At 44.5% G+C, this 22,678-nt stretch overlaps 2 protein-coding genes across 5 annotated transcripts in view; one reads left to right on the plus strand and one right to left on the minus strand.

The window, feature by feature from the left end:
* Positions 1-22,678, plus strand: part of LOC139376285 (uncharacterized) — a 1,125,987-nt gene that overhangs the window by 245,918 nt on the left and 857,391 nt on the right. The window lies entirely within an intron of this gene.
* On the minus strand, positions 588-20,522 carry LOC139376253 (pyruvate kinase PKM-like). Of its 4 annotated transcripts, none has more exons than XR_011627898.1 (12): positions 20,412-20,522; positions 17,931-18,105; positions 17,489-17,580; positions 13,914-14,045; positions 12,562-12,748; positions 11,454-11,724; positions 11,064-11,214; positions 9,407-9,559; positions 6,624-6,790; positions 1,716-1,897; positions 1,267-1,475; positions 588-1,230 (listed from the first exon to the last, which is right to left on the minus strand). XR_011627898.1 is itself a non-coding variant. In XM_071118605.1 (12 exons), exons 3-12 carry the CDS (start codon positions 18,079-18,081, stop codon positions 1,369-1,371), a joined length of 1,593 nt encoding a protein of 530 aa, XP_070974706.1. In that variant the 5' UTR covers positions 18,082-19,066; positions 19,190-19,690; positions 19,753-20,441; the 3' UTR covers positions 588-1,368. The 4 variants fall into 4 exon arrangements, 3 of the variants coding, with proteins under 3 accessions (XP_070974706.1, XP_070974699.1, XP_070974720.1); XM_071118605.1 differs by adding an exon at positions 19,190-19,690 and having other exon boundaries at positions 588-1,475; positions 17,931-19,066; positions 19,753-20,441; XM_071118598.1 differs by having other exon boundaries at positions 588-1,475.

Raw genomic sequence — 22,678 nt, forward strand, 5'->3', positions numbered from 1 at the left:
TTATCCCCTGTGTATTTATACCTGCGTGTTCTGTTTGTCTGTTGCCAGTTCGTTGTGTTTTTTGTCAGGTCTTACCAGCGTGTTTCCCGTTTCTCCTGTTCTCAAGTTTTTGTTGTTTTCTGGGGGAAATGTGTGTTGTTCAATACAAACCGTCACGGAATGTAGCAAACGTTGAATGGAACTGAACGCACCCCAGACGTGTTTCCAATGAGTAAGCTCAGACACACTTTGTAGTTTTACTCCAGAATCAGGAACCCTTTCAACCCGAGACCACTAAGTAAGTGTATGTGTCATCTCTTATGTTAGGATCGTGTCTGCTGAAATGACCGTAATAGCACCAGACAATGGGTTCTAAAAAGTGACTTCATAATGCTTCAGAACTCGCATCATTACTTTTCATTGCCAATCTTTAGTGTCGCAAAAAAATGATAAATGTTGGGTGGTTTCGACACTGGCATAAGAAATGTTATTATATTACATGTTAATGAACCACACAGTCGCCACGCCAACATCTGAGGTCAACAAAAGTATACCTAATAAACTTAATAGAGGGGTGGAAACAACAACAACAACAACAGCAGAGAGAATCAGGTGTTCATCTTTTTAATGGAAACCCAGTCATGCCCAGATCCCCCATAACCCTCAGCAACAACATGATGTTACCGTTGCCTTCAACATGTCAGTGGAGTCTTACCTGTCTACCAGGTGAGGAGAAGACCCACATAGAGCAGGATCCTCGTTATATATTCATAATCCACGTCAACGTACTGGACCACAAAGCCACTGACAACGAGTGACTCTGACATGCAGAGGTGTGATTACGGTACAATGTACATATAGAAGGAAAAAAAACATATACTTCATATTGTTCACTGTGAAAACTCAGTGTGTGTTTTCAGTAGGGTGTGTAACCTGTTGAAGGATGACTTGGACACAGGAGGTGAAACACCTATGTAATAGTAACATAGGAATTAAAGGAGTGTTGGAAAGTGACTGTCTGTGTATGAATGGCACCACCCAAACGTCCTTTGAAGAAGTGGCCTGGTGTTGCTGTTCGGTTGTCTTGGTTACAAAGGTGGAGTCTAGAGAATCGTAGAGGACAAATAGATGTCTTCTGGTGGGGGGGGGGGGGGAGGGGTTATAGGAACAGGAGATGGGTATTGGGGGAGGGGTTATAGGAACAGGAGATGGGTATTGGGGGAGTGGTTATAGGAACAGCAGATGGGTAAAGGGGGGAGGAGTTATAGGAACAGGAGATGGGTAAAGGGGGGGAGGAGTTATAGAAACAGGAGATGGGTAAAAGGGGGGAGGAGTTATAGGAACAGGAGATGGGTAAAGGGGGGAGGAGTAATGTCCTTTGGAGTTTGTTCAAGGAACAAGCACAACACGCATGGTGTTGGTGTAACCAGGGCCTGGACGCCATCCGGTCACGACAATGATGACATCTCCAGACTTGAAGAAGTGACGGTGTTTGCCTGGAGGGAAGAGGGGAGACACGGGGGTGTTAATTTCTGGTCTTTTGGTGGGGCTCCAGAGCCACCAAGGTTCTCTCCAACCATGGAAATACAGCCATATTTGATCATCATACGGTCACAGAGAGAGAAATCTTCAAATCTTATACTTCAATTTTGGTCTTTCTGTATGAAATGTGCTCTACAAATAAAGTTCAGTATTACGTCTTACACATTGGAATTTAACGCCATGTCATTACTCACCCATCTCCAAGGCGAAGTTGACGCGGAGGTCGACATCCTCGGCCCAGACATCGTTGGCAGGCTTGGTGTACAGCACTGGGTAGATACCGCGGTACAGATGGGCCTGACGGGCGGTCTGGCCGCAGCGGGTCACAGCGATGATGGGGGCACGGGGCCTGTACCTGGACAGCAGATGGGCGGACCTAGAACCAGACACAGGAAGGAACAGCAGGTTAGGATGTGGAACCAGACACAGGAAGGAACAGCAGGTTAGGTTGTGGAACCAGACACAGGAAGGAACAGCAGGTTAGGGTGTGGAACCAGACACAGGAAGGAACAGCAGGTTAGGGTGTGGAACCAGACACAGGAAGGAACAGCAGGTTAGGATGTGGAACCAGACACAGGAATGAACAGCAGGTTAGGGTGTGGAACCAGACACAGGAAGGAACAGCAGGTTAGGGTGTGGAACCAGACACAGGAAGGAACAGCAGGTTAGGGTGTGGAACCAGACACAGGAATGAACAGCAGGTTAGGTTATGGAACCAGACACAGGAAGGAACAGCAGGTTAGGGTGTGGAACCAGACACAGGAAGGAACAGCAGGTTAGGGTGTGGAACCAGACACAGGAAGGAACAGCAGGTTAGGGTGTGGAACCAGACACAGGAAGGAACAGCAGGTTAGGGTGTGGAACCAGACACAGGAAGGAACAGCAGGTTAGGGTGTGGAACCAGACACAGGACGGAACAGCAGGTTAGGGTGTGGAATTAAAACATATTGCTATGTGAAACTGTCACGCCCTGACCATAGAGAGCTGTTTATTCTCTATGTTGGTTGGGGCGTGATAGTGACTAGGGTGGGTCATCTAGGTGATTAATGGTTTATGTTGGCCTGGTATGGTTCCCAATCAGAGACAGCTGTTTATCATTGTCTCTGATTGGGGATCATATTTAGGTAGCCATTTTCCCCATTGTGATTTGTGGGATCTTGTCTACTGTGTGCACACCAGTAGCTTCACATTAAGTTTGTGCTTTATTGTTTTGTTTGGTGAGTTTTGATTTATTAAAATATCTGGAACTCTACGCACGCTTGGTCCAATCATTATGACCATCGTGACAAAAACTGCTTCATGGTAAACTTAAAACCGTAATTATTATGTAGCACATTAGAGGAAGACACTCTGTATATTATAATAATTATACTATATCTAATGTAATATTATACTATATCTAATATAACAATTATACTATATCTAATGTAATATTATATATATCTAATGTAACAACTATACTATATCTAATGTAACAACTATACTATATCTAATGTACCATTATACTATATCTAATGTAACAACTATACTATATCTAATGTAACAACTATACTATATCTAATGTAACAACTATACTATATCTAATGTAACAACTATACTATATCTAATGTAACAACTATACTATATCTAATGTAACAACTATACTATATCTAATGTAACAACTATACTATATCTAATGTAACAATTATACTATATCTAATGTAACAATTATACTATATCTAATGTAACAACTATACTATATCTAATGTAACAACTATACTATATCTAATGTAATATTATACTATATTATATCTAATGTAACAATTATACTATATCTAATGTACAATTATAATATATCTAATGTACCATTATACTATATTTAATGTAACATTGTACCAATCCAAGATCCAAACCCCGGACAGCAGTACTGTAGGTTGACAGTATTCTATCAAAATGTTGTCACATTTAGTACACAGCTGACTACTGTACAGTGTCCGTACCAGAGGAGGCTGGTGGGAACCGCTATAGGAAGACAGGTTCATTAAAATGGCTGGGATGGAATAAAATGGAACACACATCAGCCATTACAAAGAACCCATCCTCCTATAGATCCCACCACCAGCCTCCTCTGGCCAATACTGTATAGTGGTGCAGGTTGACTCTGATTGGAGAAGGAGCGGAGAGGGGAGAGGAGTGGAGTGAGGGACTGGAGAGGAGTGGAGTGAGGGACAGGAGAAGGAGCGGAGAGGGGAGAGGAGAGGAGTGAGGGACAGGAGAGGAGTGGAGTGAGGGACAGGAGAGGAGATGATTGAGGGACAGGAGAGGAGATGATTGAGGGACAGGAGAGGTGAGGAGTGAGGGACAGGAGAGGAGTGGAGTGAGGGACAGGAGAGGAGATTATTGAGGGACAGGAGAGGAGCGGAGTGAGGGACAGGAGAAGGAGCAGAGAGGGGAGAGGAGTGAGGGACAGGAGAGGAGTGGAGTGAGGGACAGGAGAGGAGATGATTGAGGGACAGGAGAGGAGATGATTGAGGGACAGGAGAGGTGAGGAGTGAGGGACAGGAGAGGAGTGGAGTGAGGGACAGGAGAGGAGTGGAGTGAGGGACAGGAGAAGGAGCGGAGAGGGGAGAGGAGAGGAGTGAGGGACAGGAGAGGAGTGGAGTGAGGGACAGGAGAAGGAGTGGAGTGAGGGACAGGAGAAGGAGCGGAGAGGGGAGAGGAGAGGAGAGGAGTGGAGTGAGGGACAGGAGAGGAGATGATTGAGGGACAGGAGAAGGAGATGATTGAGGGACAGGAGAAGGAGTTGATTGAGGGACAGGAGAAGGAGTTGATTGAGGGACAGGAGAAGGAGTGGAGTGAGGGACAGGAGAGGAGTGGAGTGAGGGACAGGAGAGGAGTGGAGTGAGGGACAGGAGAGGAGTGGAGTGAGGGACAGGAGAGGAGTGGAGTGAGGGACAGGAGAGGAGTGGAGAAGGAGGGGAGAGGAGTGGAGTGGAGTAGAAATGGAGTGTAGTGAGTGAAAGGAGAGGAGTGAAGAGGACAGTAGTGGAGAGTTATATTTAACTTCCTAAATGTCAGGGTTCAGGACTGTAAAGGTTGGGAACAAGTCATGGGTCTCTGCTATAGGGCTGAGGTCAGAGGGAAGCATGGGAGAAATCTGGAGACACACTAAGGAGAATGTACTCTTAAGGAGTCTACCGTTACACCCTAAGGTCCAACGCACTTCTTTTCTGAGGTAAACTGGCTCTGCCAACCAAAACAGCCAAATACTCCACCTAAACGTGAATCGATTCTCAATTGCGATACGGTTCTAGAAACATAAATCCCTTTACTTTCATATCACATCAAAATAATAATTTAACAAATGCTAAATATACACTTGCTGTTCAAAGTTTTAACCAGCTTCATAAGTTGCAGACAACAGTATTTTTCAGTGACAACACGTTTCTGGCGACCTTCTTCCGTTACACACGGGTTTTCGAGGAACATGCTAGAAATATCTGTCGTCCGTCTGGATCCCTATAAAGGTGTGTAGTGATTTAACCTTTTGCCTTCTTGCTGATATGAAAGATACGTTGTTTATGTTTCCCAAGCGATGTTCACGTTTAGAGCGAGTGTAGGGGCTCTTAACCAAAGTCCCTCCAGGAAGAAGACACCTTCATCAATAGGTAGGGGCTCTTAACCAGAGTCCCTCCAGGAAGAAGACACCTTCATCAATAGGTAGGGGCTCTTAACCAGAGTCCCTCCAGGAAGAAGACACCTTCATCAATAGGTAGGGGCTCTTAACCAAAGTCCCTCCAGGAAGAAGACACCTTCATCAATAGGTAGGGGCTCTTAACCAAAGTCCTTCCAGGAAGAAGACACCTTCATCAATAGGTAGGGGCTCTTAACCAAAGTCCCTCCAGGAAGAAGACACCTTCATCAATAGGCACTAAAGGTGGTTAGCATCTATGAATTGGGTTTAAGTGACACAAAGGACTACACAGACTGGGCCTGAGGTGAGAGAGGGCATGATGGGAGAGTTCTGGGTCTCTGTTACAGAACTGGGGTAAGAGAGGGCATGATGGGAAAGTTCTGGGTCTCTGCTGTAGGGTTGGGGTGAGAGGGCGGCATGATGGGAGATTTCTGGGTCTCCGCTACAGAGCTGGGGTGAGAGAGGGCATGATGGGAGAGTTCTGGGTCTCTGCGGCAGGGTTGGGGTGAGAGAGGGCATGATGGGAGAGTTCTGGGTCTCTGTTACAGAACTGGGGTGAGAGAGGGCATGATGGGAAAGTTCTGGGTCTCTGCTACAGGGTTGGGAGAGTTCTGGGTCTCTGCTATAGGGCTGGGGTGAGAGGGAAGGATGATGGGAAAGTTCTGGGTCTCTGTTACAGAACTGGGGTGAGAGAGGGCATGATGGGAAAGTTCTGGGTCCCTACAGGGTTGGGAGAGTTCTAGGTCTCTGCTACAGGGTTGGGAGAGTTCTGGGTCTCTGCTACAGGGTTGGGAGAGTTCTGGGTCTCTGCTACAGGGCTGGGAGAGTTCTGGGTCTCTGCTACAGGGCTGGGAGAGTTCTGGGTCTCTGCTACAGGGCTGGGAGAGTTCTGGGTCTCTGCTACAGGGCTGGGAGAGTTCTGGGTCTCTGCTACATGAATGGGAGAGTTCTGGGTCTCTGCTACAGGGCTGGGAGAGTTCTGGGTCTCTGCTACATGAATGGGAGAGTTCTGGGTCTCTGCTACAGGGCTGGGAGAGTTCTAGGTCTCTGCTACATGAATGGGAGAGTTCTGGTTCTCTGCTACAGGGCTGAGGTGAGAGGGAAGGCTGATGGGAGAGTTATGGTTAAGGACGTGGTTCTTGTGAACAGAAACTGAACAGAAAATGAGTACAGAACGGAACATCTTCCCTCACCTGCGTTCTCAAATTAAATCCACTAAAATCTCCAGCACCTGTGGTGAATGTGTAACCAGACTAGCACGGCTCGGCTCGGCTCGGCTCGGCTCGGCTCGGCTCGGTTCAGTAGTGTGAACAGGGAATTTGACTGGGCTTAGAGAAGGTGTCAATAACGTCATGTACATGTCTGTCCTTCCCCTCAGAAGCAGGTTGGAGAAGTACAGAGGTTTGCTGTGTGACTCTCTGGTTCGTACCTGCCAGTCTTGGTGAGCACGATGATGGCACTGGCACAGCACTTGAAGGAAGCCTCGACGGCGCCAATGGCAACGGACTCAGTGGGGTCACGGGTCAGGTGGGAGGTACGACGGATTTCCTCAAACATCTGCCTGTGGTACATGGCGGCCTCTGCCTCACGAGCAATCTGGGAGAGAGCGAGAGCGAGAGAGACAGAGAGACAGAGACACAGAGAGAGAGACAGAGACAGAGACACAGAGACACAGAGACACAGAGAGACAGAGAGAGAGAGAGAGAGAGAGAGAGAGAGAGAGAGAGAGAGAGAGACAGGTGTCAGATTCCTGCTATTCAACTACAGTAATGAACAGAAAACATGCAATGAAGGTCGGTACAGATTTAGACCAGAATGACTCATTGTTCGTGGCTCTGCCTTTTCCTAAGCTAGTTGGTTTGGTACACCACTAATGTAAAGTCCAGGGAATGAAAAACTTCAAGATTCAGACAGCAACAGTCGTACAGATTCAGACAGCAACAGTCGTACAGATTCAGACAGCAACAGTCAGACAGCAACAGTCAGACAGATTCAGACAGCAACAGTCAGACAGATTCAGACAGCAACAGTCAGACAGATTCAGACAGCAACAGTCAGACAGATTCAGACAGCAACAGTCAGACAGCAATAGTCAGACAGATTCAGACAGCAACAGTCAGACAGCAATAGTCAGACAGATTCAGACAGCAACAGTCAGACAGCAATAATCAGACAGATTCAGACAGCAACAGTCAGACAGCAATAGTCAGACAGATTCAGACAGCAATAGTCAGACAGCAATAGTCAGACAGATTCAGACAGCAATAGTCAGACAGCAACAGTCGTACAGATTCAGACAGCAACAGTCATACAGTTGTACAGACTCATACAGCAACATTCAAAAGCTAGATTCATTCTAGTTTCTCTGAAGGGGCAAGGGGAACATAAAAGAGAGGCAGTCTCCTCTAGTCCACTAGTAAATATAGAATCACTGTGGTCTGCATACCTGAGGTGTTGTGATGCTGATCCTCAGACACATGCTGATTGAGCAATCTGACGACCCCAACGTCCCCATCCAATGCAACATGATGCAGAAAACAGGTGCAGTGATAGAGAACAGAGGGATGGAGAGGAGAGAGAACAGGGGGATGGAGAGGAGAGAGAACAGAGGGATGGAGAGGAGAGAGAACAGAGGGATGGAGAGGAGAGAGAACAGAGGGATGGAGAGGAGAGAGAACAGAGGGATGGAGAGGAGAGATAACAGAGGGATGGAGAGGAGAGAGAACAGAGGGATGGAGAGGAGAGAGAACAGAGGGATGGAGAGGAGAGAGAACAGGGGGATGGAGAGGAGAGAGAACAGAGGGATGGAGAGGAGAGAGAACAGGGGGATGGAGAGGAGAGAGAACAGAGGGATGGAGAGGAGAGAGAACAGAGGGATGGAGAGGAGAGAGAACAGAGGGATGGAGAGGAGAGAGAACAGAGGGATGGAGAGGAGAGAGAACAGATGGATGGAGAGAGAGAACAGAGGGATGGGGGAGAAGTAGTAACACACAGAGCCAGTAGCATGGTGAGTGTGTAGAAGCCGTTAGTACATAGATCACAAACCAAAAACACACAGAAATACATTACTGTTATATTACAGCTACTTTTTGTTAATTCCCCTGATGCAGCCCAGCAAACACAACCAACACCACAACGGTTGTCTCAACGTTGACCCTGTGTTGCGGTTTGCTGGGACGATTCTGTCTATAACCAGGTTTCCAGCCGCATGACAGGCCTGACGGAAACAGAACATTTTCTAAAATGTCTACAAAACAAAATACGCTAGCCAAGGGCGGGATGTTTTATTTGTGTCTGTAAAATGAATTATGCACAAATATTGATATATATTACGACTTGTCGGGAAAGCAGTTTATTAGGGCTACAGATGAAATAAACTTCACAGGTTTGGTGAAAGTCCACGGTGACGAGCTGGACGACGCGGACGACGCCATCACAGCCTTTACATCTGCAACAAGTCAAATGTTGATGGAAACAGCTCTGGTGGGAAAACGCGCATATTGGGGTTTTTTACATGCAGATTTGAGTCATGTTCGGATGAAAAACCTGGTCGCCCAATTGGATGGAAACCTGATCACATTGACCACTCATGAACTTTGAATCAGTGGCTCGCAGGGCTGCTACAGGAAACATTGTGGATGTTGTGCTTGTGTTGGGAGGAGCCAAGGAGCCCCCTATTGGGGGGGGGGGGGCTCTCAGTCTCTCACCTTGTGTTGGGAGGAGCCAAAGCAAGACCTATAGAGGGGACCGCTCTGCTCTCAGTCTCTCACCTTGTGTTGGGAGGAGCCAAGGCAAGACCTATAGAGAGGACCGCTCTGCTCTCAGTCTCTCACCTTGTGTTGGGAGGAGCCAAGGCAAGACCTATGGAGGAGACCGCTCTGCTCTCAGTCTCTCACCTTGTGTTGGGAGGAGCCAAGGCAAGACCTATGGAGGAGACCGCTCTGCTCTCAGTCTCTCAACTTGTGTTGGGAGGAGCCAAGGCAAGACCTATAGAGGGGGGCCGCTCTGCTCTCAGTCGCTCACCTTGTGTTGGGAGGAGCCAAGGCAAGACCTATAGAGGGGGGGCTCTCAGTCTCTCACCTTGTGTTGGGAGGAGCCAAGGCAAGACCTATAGAGGGGGGGGCTCTCAGTCTCTCACCTTGTGTTGGGAGGAGCCAAGGCAAGACCTATAGAGGGGGGGGGGGGGGGGGCGCTCTGCTCTCAGTCTCTCACCTTGTGCTGTGTGCGGACAGCCTCAAGTGGGTAGTCTCCCTTGGCGGTCTCACCACTCAGCATGATGCAGTCGTTACCATCCAGAACGGCGTTGGCGACATCGGAACCCTCAGCACGAGTGGGGCGGGGCTTCTTGATCATGCTCTCCAGCATCTGGACCAATCAGGAGAGAGAGGAGAGATCATTAGGCACCAATCAACAACAGGATAGATTATTTACATCGATTCATTTATAGAGAATGCCCTTATTAGGCATAAATCTCTGCCCTTTCCTCTAAGGTTTCGTCAAAGCAGAGGTCCTCTTAAACCTCAAACACTCCAGACTAGGAACCCTGCTGTTATCTGCCATTGAATTCAGTGTATTTGAGTCTTAACAGGTTATCAGACCCTGCTTTGGGTGTGCTTCGGGTGTGCTTTGGGTGTGCTTCGGGTGTGCTTCGGGTGACAGGAATGGAAATGAAGCATGTATGAGGGGGTCTAATCAGTTTATTTGTCACGTGTGCCGAATATAACAGAACACAGTGACATGCTAATGTATGAGGAGGTCTAGTAGTCATTACGAGGAGGTCTAGTAGTCATTATGAGGAGGTCTAGTAGTCATTATGAGGAGGTCTAGTAGTCATTATGAGGAGGTCTAGTAGTCATTATGAGGAGGTCTAGTAGTCATGTATGAGGAGGTCTAGTAGTCATTATGAGGAGGTCTAGTAGTCATGTATGAGGAGGTCTAGTAGTCATGTATGAGGAGGTCTAGTAGTCATGTATGAGGAGGTCTAGTAGTCATGTATGAGGAGGTCTAGTCATGTATGAGGGGGTCTAGTAGTCATTATGAGGAGGTCTAGTAGTCATTATGAGGAGGTCTAGTAGTCATGTATGAGGAGGTCTAGTAGTTATTATGAGGAGGTCTAGTAGTCATTATGAGGAGGTCTAGTCATGTATGAGGGGGTCTAGTAGTCATTATGAGGAGGTCTAGTAGTCATGTATGAGCAGGTCTAGTAGTCATTATGAGGAGGTCTAGTAGTCATGTATGAGGAGGTCTAGTAGTCATTATGAGGAGGTCTAGTCATGTATGAGGGGGTCTAGTAGTCATTATGAGGAGGTCTAGTAGTCATTATGAGGAGATCTATCCATGTATGAGGAGGTCTAGTCATGTATGAGGGGGTCTAGTAGTCATTATGAGGAGGTCTAGTAGTCATTATGAGGAGGTCTAGTAGTCATTATGAGGAGGTCTAGTAGTCATTATGAGGAGGTCTAGTAGTCATTATGAGGAGGTCTAGCAGTCATTATGAGGAGGTCTAGTAGTCATTATGAGGAGGTCTAGTAGTCATGTATGAAGAGGTCTAGTAGTCATTATGAGGAGGTCTAGTAGTCATTATGAGGAGGTCTAGTAGTCATTATGAGGAGGTCTAGTAATGTATGAGGAGGTCTAGTCATGTATGAGGGGGTCTAGTCATGTATGAGGGGGTCTAGTAGTCATTATGAGGAGGTCTAGTAGTCATTATGAGGAGGTCTAGTAATGTATGAGGAGGTCTAGTCATTATGAGGAGGTCTAGTAGTCATGTATAAGAAGGTTTGGTAGTCATTATGAGGAGGTCTAGTAGTCATTATGAGGAGGTCTAGTCATGTATAAGGAGGTCTAGTCTGCGGGCAACGTGTCGGACCTGTGTGGCGCAGGTGATGGGCTTGCCGATCCTGTTGCAGCGTCCGGTCATCATCTTCTGGGCGATGAACACCTTCTCTGTGGGGATCTCAATACCCAGGTCGCCGCGGGCAACCATGATGCCATCGCTAGCCTCCAGGATCTCGTCGAATCTACACAGAGACAGACAGTTATTACAAGTCAGTATTATCCGGCATTGGGTATCAATATTTCCAAGAGGCTAAACTGATGCTCAAGACAGTAGGATCCTTCAAGTGGAGATCTCTTGCTTTTTTTTTAGCTTTTGAAAGTACTGAAAATGTACTAAATACGTTTTACTACAATACTATCGTGTAGTCAGTGAGGCCTCTCTCAATATCACACACACACACACACACACACACACACACACCTGCGGACGCCCTCGTGGTTCTCCAGTTTGGAGATGATCTTGATGTTTTTACCCTTCTCTCCCAGCACCTTCCTGACGGCGTGTACATCAGCTGCCTTACGGATAAAGGAGGCGAAGACCATGTCCACTCCCTGTTCCACACCGAACTGCAGATCCTGGATGTCCTTCTCAGAGACAGCGGGCAGGTCCACAGCAGCACCGGGCAAGTTCACACCCTTCTTAGAGCCCAGAGTACCACCATTTTCAATCTCACAGTCCAGGAAGTCAGCGCCTAGGGGGACAATCATGTGTGTTAATCACAATGCCTCAGCCAGAACAACGGTACAGTAACACGTTACAACAGGTGTCATCGGAGTTTCATAATTCCTATATGTGTTCATTAATTAAATACCCTCAGTCTATTTTATAAGAATTTGTAAGATTATTATTTGCATTAAATAGACAGAGACCAGTCTTATCAAAATTAGATAATAGTATTTATTCTCGGAGCGCACTGCCATGAAACCACGAACAGTTTATATACAGAATATGACGTCATAGATTATAAAATGTCCTTCCTCCTATCTACCTGGACAAAACAGGTTCAAAAGTTTATTCCAACCCCCTAGCTTTGCTCGCTCCAGACACACACTTATCTAGATTCACTTCTGGAATCTTCACCTTCATCCATCACTATTTAGAAGACAGTTCCAGATAATGGAAAACCCAGGAAAACACTCTCTGCCTTTTCTGAACATCCCATAGCTAAGTTGAGTCGGTTCAACCATAGGTTAACGATCCTTTTTGCTTACTTAAAAACCCACAATTCCAGTCCTCTCCAACCTAGCTGGAATGGTATTTATTTTATTTAATTACCCCCTGTTTCATGCTACACAATCCCTTCCTTATGAATTAACATTATTAATCAGATATAATAAAACAGAGTAGAGTTTAATTAGTTATAGTTCTATTTCAAATAAAGATATTGTTTAGTCATTATTCATAAAATTCCTAACAGGCAAAGTAGAAGGACTTAACTTTGGTTTAAGCGTGTAGCTACTTCCTGTCACTTGTCAGGTTGTGAGAGTGTTATTCTGTTGCTACAGTAGGATGTTGCTAGGATACTCACCGACTTCCTTGACCTTCAGGGACATGAGGCCGTCGTCGATGTAGACGTGAGCTCCGACCGTCAGGATCTTGGTGATGTTCTTGTAGTCCAACCACAGGTGCTTCTCGTCACAGTTGTCCTTGTACTTGTCGTCCAAGGTCAGCTTGATGTGACCTCCCTTCTTCAGCTCGACCTCAGCTTCGCCACTCTGTACACGGGAAGAATCATATGATTACACAACTATTTCTATAGTATTATGTACTGTCTATGTCTATGGGGAAGGACAGGGATTATAGTATCATGTACTGTATATGTCTACGGAGAAGGGCAGGGATTATAGTATTATGTACTGTCTATGTCTATGGGGAAGGACAGGGATTATAGTATCATGTACTGTATATCTCTACGGAGAAGGGCAGGGATTATAGTATTATGTACTGTATATGTCTAGAGAAGGACAGGGATTATAGTATTATGTACTGTATATCTGTACGGAGAAGGACAGGGTTTATAGTATTATGTACTGTATATGTCTACGGGGAAGGACAGGGATTATAGTATTATGTACTGTATATGTCTAGAGAAGGGCAGGGATTATAGTATTATGTACTGTGTATCTGTACGGAGAAGGGCAGGGATTATAGTATTATGTACTGTATATCTGTACGGAGAAGGGCAGGGATTATAGTATTATGTACTGTGTATCTGTACGTAGAAGGGCAGGGATTATAGTATTATGTACTGTATATCTGTACGGAGAAGGACAGGGTTTATAGTATTATGTACTGTATATGTCTACGGGGAAGGACAGGGATTATAGTATTATGTACTGTATATGTCTAGAGAAGGGCAGGGATTATAGTATTATGTACTGTATATGTCTAGAGAAGGACAGGGATTATAGTATTATGTACTGTATATGTCTAGAGAAGGGCAGGGATTATAGTATTATGTACTGTATGTGTCTAGAGAAGGGCAGGGATTATAGTATTATGTACTGTATATGTCTAGAGAAGGGCAGGGATTATAGTATTATGTACTGTATATGTCTATGGGGAAGGACCTGGCTCGTGATCAATACATACATTCTGATGCCAGTAGTGTTTTACAGGAGTTGATGTATATCAGCTTTAGGATATCATTGCTTGTTGTTGTATTTCTTGCTCCTAGCTGGGCCAATGCCTTTCCTTTTGACCAAATCAAAAGGTAGGCCTACACGATAGGGGTTAGGTCATTTGGTACTACAGTCAAGAAACGTAGCTGCTTGTCTCTGTTTTAATTTGTCTGTAAAGTGCATTTGTGATGATACACTTGGAACTGAAGTTGGATTTTTCATAAAGATGTACACTAGTTCATGGTGAATGACTACTCACGCCCTTGATGAGTCCAGTCCTGATTTCGGGTCCCTTGGTGTCCAGAGCGATGGCCACTGGTCTGTACTCGATGGTGCCGGAACCGAAGCTCTCGGTGGCTTCACGGACATTCTTGATGGTCTCAGCATGATACTGAATAGAACAGAAGATCATATTTTTTCTTCCCATCGACACAGACATGTATCTGTTTTTTAAATTCCCACCCCCTTAAACACCACACCGATGAGAGTCTGGAAAAGAAGGGGGTGTCATATTTGTATTTTATTTATTTATTTAACCTTTATTTAACCTTTATTTAACCTTTATTTAACCTTTATTTAACCTTTATTTAACCAGGCAAGTCAGTTAAGAACAAATTCTTATTTACAATGACGGCCTACCCAGGGCCAAACCCGGACGACGCTGTGCCAATTGTGTGCCGCCCTATGAGACTTCCAATCACGGCCGGATGTGATACAGCCTGGATAGTATCACTTAGAGACATCAGAGGTTTTAGCATGCCATGACACTGCATATACTGTGGAAAACAAATTCTATGGGTCTGAGCGTAGAGACCTGAGGAACGCCAAATGTAACTTTGGAACTTTCAGATGATTTGCCAACTAGCCAGACCAATCGTAGTGCTCAGATAGGTAAGTGTGTTGAGATTTTAAATACACTTTAAATTAAGTTTTATTTGATTTACTGTAGGGAAAGTCAAATCATTCAGAGATTTTCAGGCAGACCATATATAGACAGGTGTGTGCCTTTCCAAATCATGTCCAATCAGTTGAATTTAACACAGGTGGACTACAATCAAGTTGTAGAAACATCTCAAGGATGATCAATGTAAACTAAACTTCGAGTCTCATAGCAAACGGTCTGAATACTTATGTAAATAAGGTACATCTTATTTTTATATATTTTTTTGCAAAAATTTCTAAAAACCTCATTTTACTTAGTAAATGATAGGGGTATTGTGTGTAGATTGATGAGGACATATATTTTTTATATAATCCATTTTAGAATAAGGCTGTAACGTAACAAAATGCGGACAAGTCAAGGGGTCTGAATACTTTCCCAAGGCACTGTACATCCATTAAATGCTCACTGCCTCCTGGAATATCAGTGTTGAAAGCCCAACGACATTCACTCAACAGTACTAAGTAGAAGCTGGCAAAGTGCAATTTAATATGCCACATAGCATAGCCACATAGCATAGCCTCATAGCATAGCCTCATAGCATAGCCTCGTAGCATAGCCTCGTAGCATAGCCACGTAGCATAGCCACGTAGTATATAACCACGTTGCATTGCCAAGTAGATTTAACAAAATAGAATAGCCAAGTAGTATAGCCACGTTGGTTATAACGATGTAGAATATCCAAGTAGAATAACCATGTAGAGTATAACCAAGTAGAATAGCCAAGTGGAATATAACCATGTAGCATAGCTACATAGCATATAACCATGTAGATTCGCCAAGTAGGAAAACCAAGTAGTGTTAGCCAAGTAGATTAGCCATGTAGAATGTAAACATGTAGCATATAACCAAGTATGTTAGCCAAGTAGCATAGCCACATAGAATATAACTAAGTAGTGTTAGCTAGCTTCTGGTTCCTAAACAGTTTCTGCCTATAGGAGAGAGACAGACTCAGAGACTCAATGACACTCACTTAACAGTGCTCTATAGTAAACAGACATAGGACAATTAGCCAGGTTGAAATGTAATGATTTTTAAAAATGTTTTATCTTTGGGGTATTTTAGAATAGCAAAGTCTTAGCTATTTTAGCATAGCCAAGTAGCTTAGCGTTAGCTCCTGGTCCATCTAAACACGTTCTGCGAGAACCTGAGACGTGGCTATTTTACATCTGCTCCGACCACCTGACCAGAGGCAGAGGTCGAGTTTCCTTTTGCCCTTCTGATAATGTCTCTGACCTCAACACATGACAGATGCCATGTAAAACAAACATAAGTTCAGATGTCCGAAGATGTCTGTCAGAAGTTCCTGCCAATGGGAGTTGCTCTGTCTATCTTAGTTTCCATGCATCAGTAGCATTCCCGAACAGACGCTAAAATGGTGCCACCACACTTGCCCTGTGACATGGCTGTAGGCTCCTACGGCGTCACATTGCTAACCCTTGACATACCTTCACGTTTTATCTCTAGCCCTAGAACTAGCTCACCTGATTCAACGAGTCAACCAATCATCAATGCAGGCCGAGTACTTGTTCGATGGAATTGCGTGCATTATTTCTGGCCTGAGGCAAAATGTCCAGTCATGGAAGTAATCGCGGAATGGACTGGGAAATCCTGACCTAATTATAACTTTGATACACATATACATGAAACGTCATCTAGTGCCGATACATAGATACAGTACTGAACTTCAGAGTAGGACGTCTTCTTCAATTAACAGTACTGAACTTCAGAGTAGAACGTCTTCTTCAATTAACAGTACTGAACTTCAGAGTAGGACGTCTTCTTCAATTAACAGTACTGAACTTCAGAGTAGAACGTCTTCTTCAATTAACAGTACTGATGACCTTTGAAAAGGGGCAGCGAATTCAAATATCAAACGTGTCGCTTCGATATCTAATACTGCTGTATGGTTTAGGGGGTGCACTCCCGACCCAGCCAGGGTGAAACAGGTCAAAAAGCCATGACTTTTAAAGGGGAGAGGTCAGCAGTGTGAACCCCAGAACCCTGACTGCCATCTGGCGGCACTAGAAGACAGACTGGAGGAGGAGGAGGAGGTTGGAGGAGGAGTAGGAGTAGGAGTAGGAGGAGGAGGAGGAGGTTGGGGGTGGAGGAGGAGGAGGTTGAAGGAGGAGGAGGAGGAGGTTGGAGGAGGAGTAGGAGGAGGTTGGAGGAGGAGGAGCCACTAAAGTGCACGTAAGAGCGTTCAGATCAGCTTACAGACTGACATTTAAATGGTACAGTGATAATGTCACAATGAGGATGGCTAGTACTGCAGACTCACTAAAGGTTATAGGATGAGGATGGATGGTACTGCAGACTCACTAAAGGTTATAGGATGAGGATGGATGGTACTGCAGACTCACTAAAGGTTATAGGATGAGGGTGGCTGGTACTGCAGACTCACAAAAGGTAAGGTAAGCCAACATCCATTTATATTCGGCTGAGTGATATTGCTTTCACCTATCCTTTCAGACTACCATGAGTTGCCAGGGAGTAAGGGCTATGGGGTCCGTTTGGAATTCAGCACTAGTCTAAATCCTAGAACAGCTGTGGTGGCGTCAGTAGTAGTGTCCTTTCCCTTCAGTACTAGTGTCCTTTCCCTTCAGTACTAGTGTCCTTTCCCTTCAGTACTAGTGTCCTTTCCCTTCAGTACTAGTGTCCTTTCCCTTCAGTACTAGTGTCCTTTCCCTTCAGTACTAGTGTCCTTTCCCTTCAGTCCTAGTGTCCTTTCCCTTCAGTACTAGTGTCCTTTCCCTTCAGTACTAGTGTCCTTTCCCTTCAGTACTAGTGTCCTTTCCCTTCAGTACTAGTGTCCTTTCCCTTCAGTACTAGTGTCCCTTCCCTTCAGTACTAGTGTCCTTTCCCTTCAGTACTAGTGTAGTCCTACTACTGACCTCATGAGTTCCGTGAGAGAAGTTCATTCTTGCAATGTTCATCCCAGATTTGATCATCTCCTTGGCCATGGATACTGATCGGGAGGCGGGTCCTGCATGTGGACAAGAAGACAACCAAAGCTTATAGAGGAATATTGTGAAGGTTTTGGAGGGATATACCCCTACTGTGAAGTATTTTGGAGGGATATACCCCTACTGTGAAGTATTTCGGAGGGATATACCCCTACTCTGAAAGTTCTGTGGCCTTCTGTAGGCACACATCACACAAAATACACGTGTATACAGGATGTTGGGTAGAGTATTGTAGTGAGGGTGTTCAGTGGTGAGGGAGTGAGAAGCCATGAGGGGTGAGGTAGGGTTGGGCAGTGAGGTGAGGAAGTAGTGAATAGTGAAGGGAGTGAGGGCGGTGTGAGTAATGAGGAAGGGTGTTGTTGAGCTGTACCGATGGTGCAGATGATTCCGGTGTTGCGAGCCACGGCTGGCTCGGAGTCGATGTCCAGAAGACACATGTGCTCCAGGAAAGTGTCGGCCATGGCAGCGTGGAGCTGCTGCGTCTGGATGAAGGCAGAGCCCATATCCTTTCCTTTAGACATGATTGGATCGGTATCTGAGAAATCCTAGAGAGAGAGAGAGCGAGAATAGAGGTGTTGAGGAGATCTTTTGACACTGGGTTAATGTTCTACAACCACCTCTGACATATTGAACCAAGCCTCTCTAGATACTCCTGAAAGTTAGAGGTTGGAGAGGCCTTGATATCATTTTTCATGCCAAGTCTATTTATAGTGTGTGTGTGTGTGTGTGTGTGTGTGTGTCACTTGGCTTACACAGCTGCTCTGAGTCTATCCCACTGAATCAGGCTTTGACACTAGATCTTTGCACTGCCATGCTACCTACCAACAGACATAGCATATTAATGCTAGAGACATACTGTAGCAATGGAAAATGTACTAGCTGAAGTTTTCGGGTTCACTTTATACTGTGAAAGAGAATGAAAACCTGGAACATTTCAGAGAGAGGGGTGGGTGGGTGGGTGGGGGGGCTGAGATTATTCATAATAAATTGTCATAAATTTACCTCAACTCCGCTTGAGTTACTGATTTATTGATTGTGAATATTGTAATAGAGGTTTTGTTAGAATGTTAGTGGTGCACCAAGTCAACTGACAGTGGCTCTGGAAGTTCAGCCTGACAGTCTGAAGGGGATAGGGACTCAGTTGGCCAGCTGGCCACACACACTGTAGCAGCACCACCAAACTAGGACCGCAACAATGAGAGCATGTGTGACTGCGTGACTGCACACACACACACACGCGGACAGGCACACCCAGATAACGCCCCCACATTCCAGTCACCCATAATGACCAGGGGCATAGGCTCTTGAAGAGGAACTGGCCAGTGGCCACTTTTTGTAGGAGGTGGTTCTCACAGTTGGTGGGAAACTTGAGTTGTCCAAAAAAGGATTTTGCAAATATCACATATTAATTCAACGTTGGGGGATATTCTTTTCAACCTCAAAATGATTAATTAACTAGTCAGAGCAACATTATACACATAGGTTGGCATAAATATCATAGAGAACCTGACATGTACCGTGACACAATCCCATCTATCATAGAGAACCTGACATGTACCGTGACACAATCCCATCTATCATAGAGAACCTGACATGTACCGTGACACAATCCCATCTATCATAGAGAACCTGACATGTACCGTGACACAATCCCATCTATCATAGAGAACCTGACATGTACCGTGACACAATCCCATCTATCATAGAGAACCTGACATGTACCGTGACACAATCCCATCTATCATAGAGAACCTGACATGTATCATGACACCAGTCCAGCTATCAACTGCTAAAGTGCTACTCCTTTTTCCTTGTAGATAAAACCTTAGCAGACTGTTGCCTATAAGAAGAGCTACATTATCTGGGTGACACAGTCACTGGCGTGAGCAGACTTTCAGTGAGACATCGATTCATTCACAAGTTTGGAGAGAAAAAACAACAACATCCAAGTGGGTTCCATTCTATAGGATTTTATTTTGTACTCTACGAGGATATTGAATTATAGAGCTATGATGCAGGAGCTGAATAGTGGCTTAGTAATGCACACCGAGTGGTCGGGCTATGTCACCTACAGCTCTAGTGAAACTGAACAGTGGTTTATTAGCACACCGAGTGGTCGGGCTATGTCACCTACAGCTCTGGTGAAACTGAACAGTGGTTTATTAGCACACCGAGTGGTCGGGCTATGTCACCTACAGCTCTAGTGAAACTGAACAGTGGTTTATTAGCACACCGTATCAAAAGATAAGCTTCTGAATACAATGTCATTAAAATAGTAAAATTGTTCCTGGCTCTTTGACTTACAGGAAGTATAGATTCATGTATTTATTTGTTGTTGCTATAGTAGAGGAGGAACATTGAGGATGACAGGATGGTGTCAGTGCATGTCGAATAGAAATGTATTATTTCATGTGAGTCATTTAGCAGACACTCTTATCCAGAGCGACTTACAATTATATTTATGTCAAAAAACAAATTGTTTTGCTTAATAATGTAGCTCAGTTTCAGTCATGTAGGTATCCCAATGCATGAAACAAACCCTATTATTTCACTGTAAAAATGTGTATCACAGGTATAAGTAGTTGTCATTACTTTTAATTGTGCACAAATAGGCTATTCAGACTGAAATATACAACTAAATACATATCACACCATAACAATTTGATTCAAAACGTAATGGAAGTAAAGTAACAATTAATAGTTAAAAGTCTATTACAACTTGTCTATAACCAAAACTGATAGAACAATGTAATTAACTCAAGGCAGCTATGTCAATATTATTTATCAATAATTGTCCATCTTATGATAAATGTAAAGTTGACCATTTCCAGATGAGGACGCAGTGACTCACCTACCGGGTGAACGTTGCAGGGACCAATGCGCCCACCAGCCGAGCTCTGGCGAAAGATAACCCCCCCAACTGACCGGGACTACTTCCCCAGCCGAACATAGGGTATCCCTCCGATGTCACGTGGGGTGACTATAGGGCGGAACGGTAATGCCGATATTCCAGTTATAATCCGTTAATTGTACACCACATGTTTAAGTATTGATAAAAATATGTATTTAGTATGATATATGTTAAAGTCTACGAGTATTTTGGGGGATTATAGACATAATTTTCACCAGCAGAGAGGAACGTTACTTAAAAAATAAATACAAGCGTTCTAGGGCCTTCTCGTTGACAAATCAGAAAGCTTCCCTGCGCTACTTAAAATATGAACTGTAGGTATGTTTGCAAACGACACCATGGAGAGTGAGTTCAACTGAAGGTAGTAGTTAGTTCGTGTTGTCGAGACTAGAGCAGAGCAGGGGGTGCGTTTTCCTGGTCTGTTTTATGGATTTTGTAGTATAGAAAGTATTGTCTGGACAGTCTAAAATTCCCCCAAATGAGTCTAAGTCAAACACTATTATTGTGAAAATAAACTTTTGTAATCAAAAAGTAGTTTGAATGTGTTTTGACATTGGTCGCTTGCTTTACTTTGACATTTTTATCACAATAAATATATAAAAATAAAAACCAAAAGTGAAACGTACAGGTCGATGAATTGCATTCATACCGAACATACAAATAAGCATGGGCTATTCTGCTGTATACTGCAGTGGTTCCCAACCAGTGTGCTGTGGCACATTTGTGTGCCTTGAGAAAACGTGACCTGTAGAATGCACATGTAAATTTGAATTGCAAGCACTAGTGCTGGTCAGAGTAAAACATTAAATAGCACGCGGTTACATCTGTATCGTTGATTCAAGTCTGGCGCGCTCAGGCTGTTGTTACATTTGTATGTAGAGAATATGTTCCCTAATGATTGGATGGTAATAGAGTCACCCCATAGAGAATGATAGAGGCCTCTAGCGGCCAAAGGGCCATTTTAGCATGGGCAGTGCCATTGAGGGCTTCCACCATTTTAAAGTAGTTATTAACGTCGTCATCTGGGTGGGGATTCCTATGGGTTGTAGCCTCAATAGCGCTGCCAATGCTGTCACATACGCTATAATGGCACAGATAAAAGATGAGTCCTCTCTCTATCTCTATGCATTTGTCTCATTTGCGGGCACAGATATGAAGATGAGTCCTCTTATCTATCTCTATGCAATGGTCTCATTTGAGGGCACAGGTAGATGAGCTTTACTAGTGCAGATAGATTGTGGCTCCTATCAACGTAATTGTCTGCGTCATTTCCAATCCCCCATATTCTCCGATCCCCCTAGCCCTATCATCGCTCCCCTAATTTGAGTAAACTAATGGACCGGTATACTTTTTTATTCATCACAATTTTCTGGACCCAATTTTGGTCTTTAATGCAGGGCCGACAGACAAGTTCCTCACTTCTCCCCCTTCCACCTTCCATTTTTTTGCGGTAATGCTGCAAATGAGTTTGTTATAATTTTTTAATAGAGCAATCATTTGTTAGCAAAGTCATATGTTTCATTTTGATTCGTCTGAAAACCATTAGCACGTTCAAGTCTGATTAGGCTTAGCCTGAAGTTAGTTACAGTATTTCTTAATATGGCTGCCATAGCAACAAACAGAGCGTGGCTTTGTGTTCGTGGTTACACCTTTACAATGCAGAAACCCCACTTGTCTGTAGCCCAAGCGGTTCGAAATTAAATACCTATTTTACCGGAGCTACAATTTAGGGTTTTTTTCTGGGCAGATTTGCGAGACGCTTTTAAATAGGTACACACAAATTAACCAACCATGAGTAAGGAACTATTAAAACTATAAATAATATTTCAAATAAACCCTATTTAATAACACCGTTTGTCCCCAGAACCTAGATGGTTTGCAGTGTGGATCAGATGGCTTGTAGGTCATTACCACTATATAAATAGTAATAATAAACTGTATAAATCAATAGGGACATGTTATATCCCATCAAGGTGTGCCACAGTTCAAAAACAGGTTGGGAACCACTGCATCATTACCATATAGGACTATATAGTGAAGGATCCTATACTGTGTGGGAAGTGGGCATAACTATCAATCTTTCAAATAAGTTGAGCTATTACATAAGCCTGCCTGGAGTGCCAGGTGGGCGTGGTTTGCACTTCTTGGGACTCTCCTATTGGTTTATTGGTTCCATTGCGCCAGACAAGCTCAGTCAAGAACAGCTA

This window comes from Oncorhynchus clarkii, chromosome 2 (genome assembly GCF_045791955.1).
Source record: "Oncorhynchus clarkii lewisi isolate Uvic-CL-2024 chromosome 2, UVic_Ocla_1.0, whole genome shotgun sequence".
Taxonomy (NCBI): domain Eukaryota; kingdom Metazoa; phylum Chordata; class Actinopteri; order Salmoniformes; family Salmonidae; genus Oncorhynchus; species Oncorhynchus clarkii.

Excerpts from the sequence above, each read along its gene's own strand:
- LOC139376253 (XM_071118598.1), bottom strand. The coding sequence starts at position 18,081 with ATGTCTAAAGGAAAGGATATGGGCTCTGCCTTCATCCAGACGCAGCAG. Across the intron at positions 14,046-17,488 it reads TCTCTCACGGAACTCATGAG|TATCATGCTGAGACCATCAA; the intron begins GTCAGTAGTAGG and ends TGTTCTATTCAG. Across the intron at positions 11,725-12,561 it reads CCTGAAGGTCAAGGAAGTCG|GCGCTGACTTCCTGGACTGT; the intron begins GTGAGTATCCTA and ends TTGTCCCCCTAG.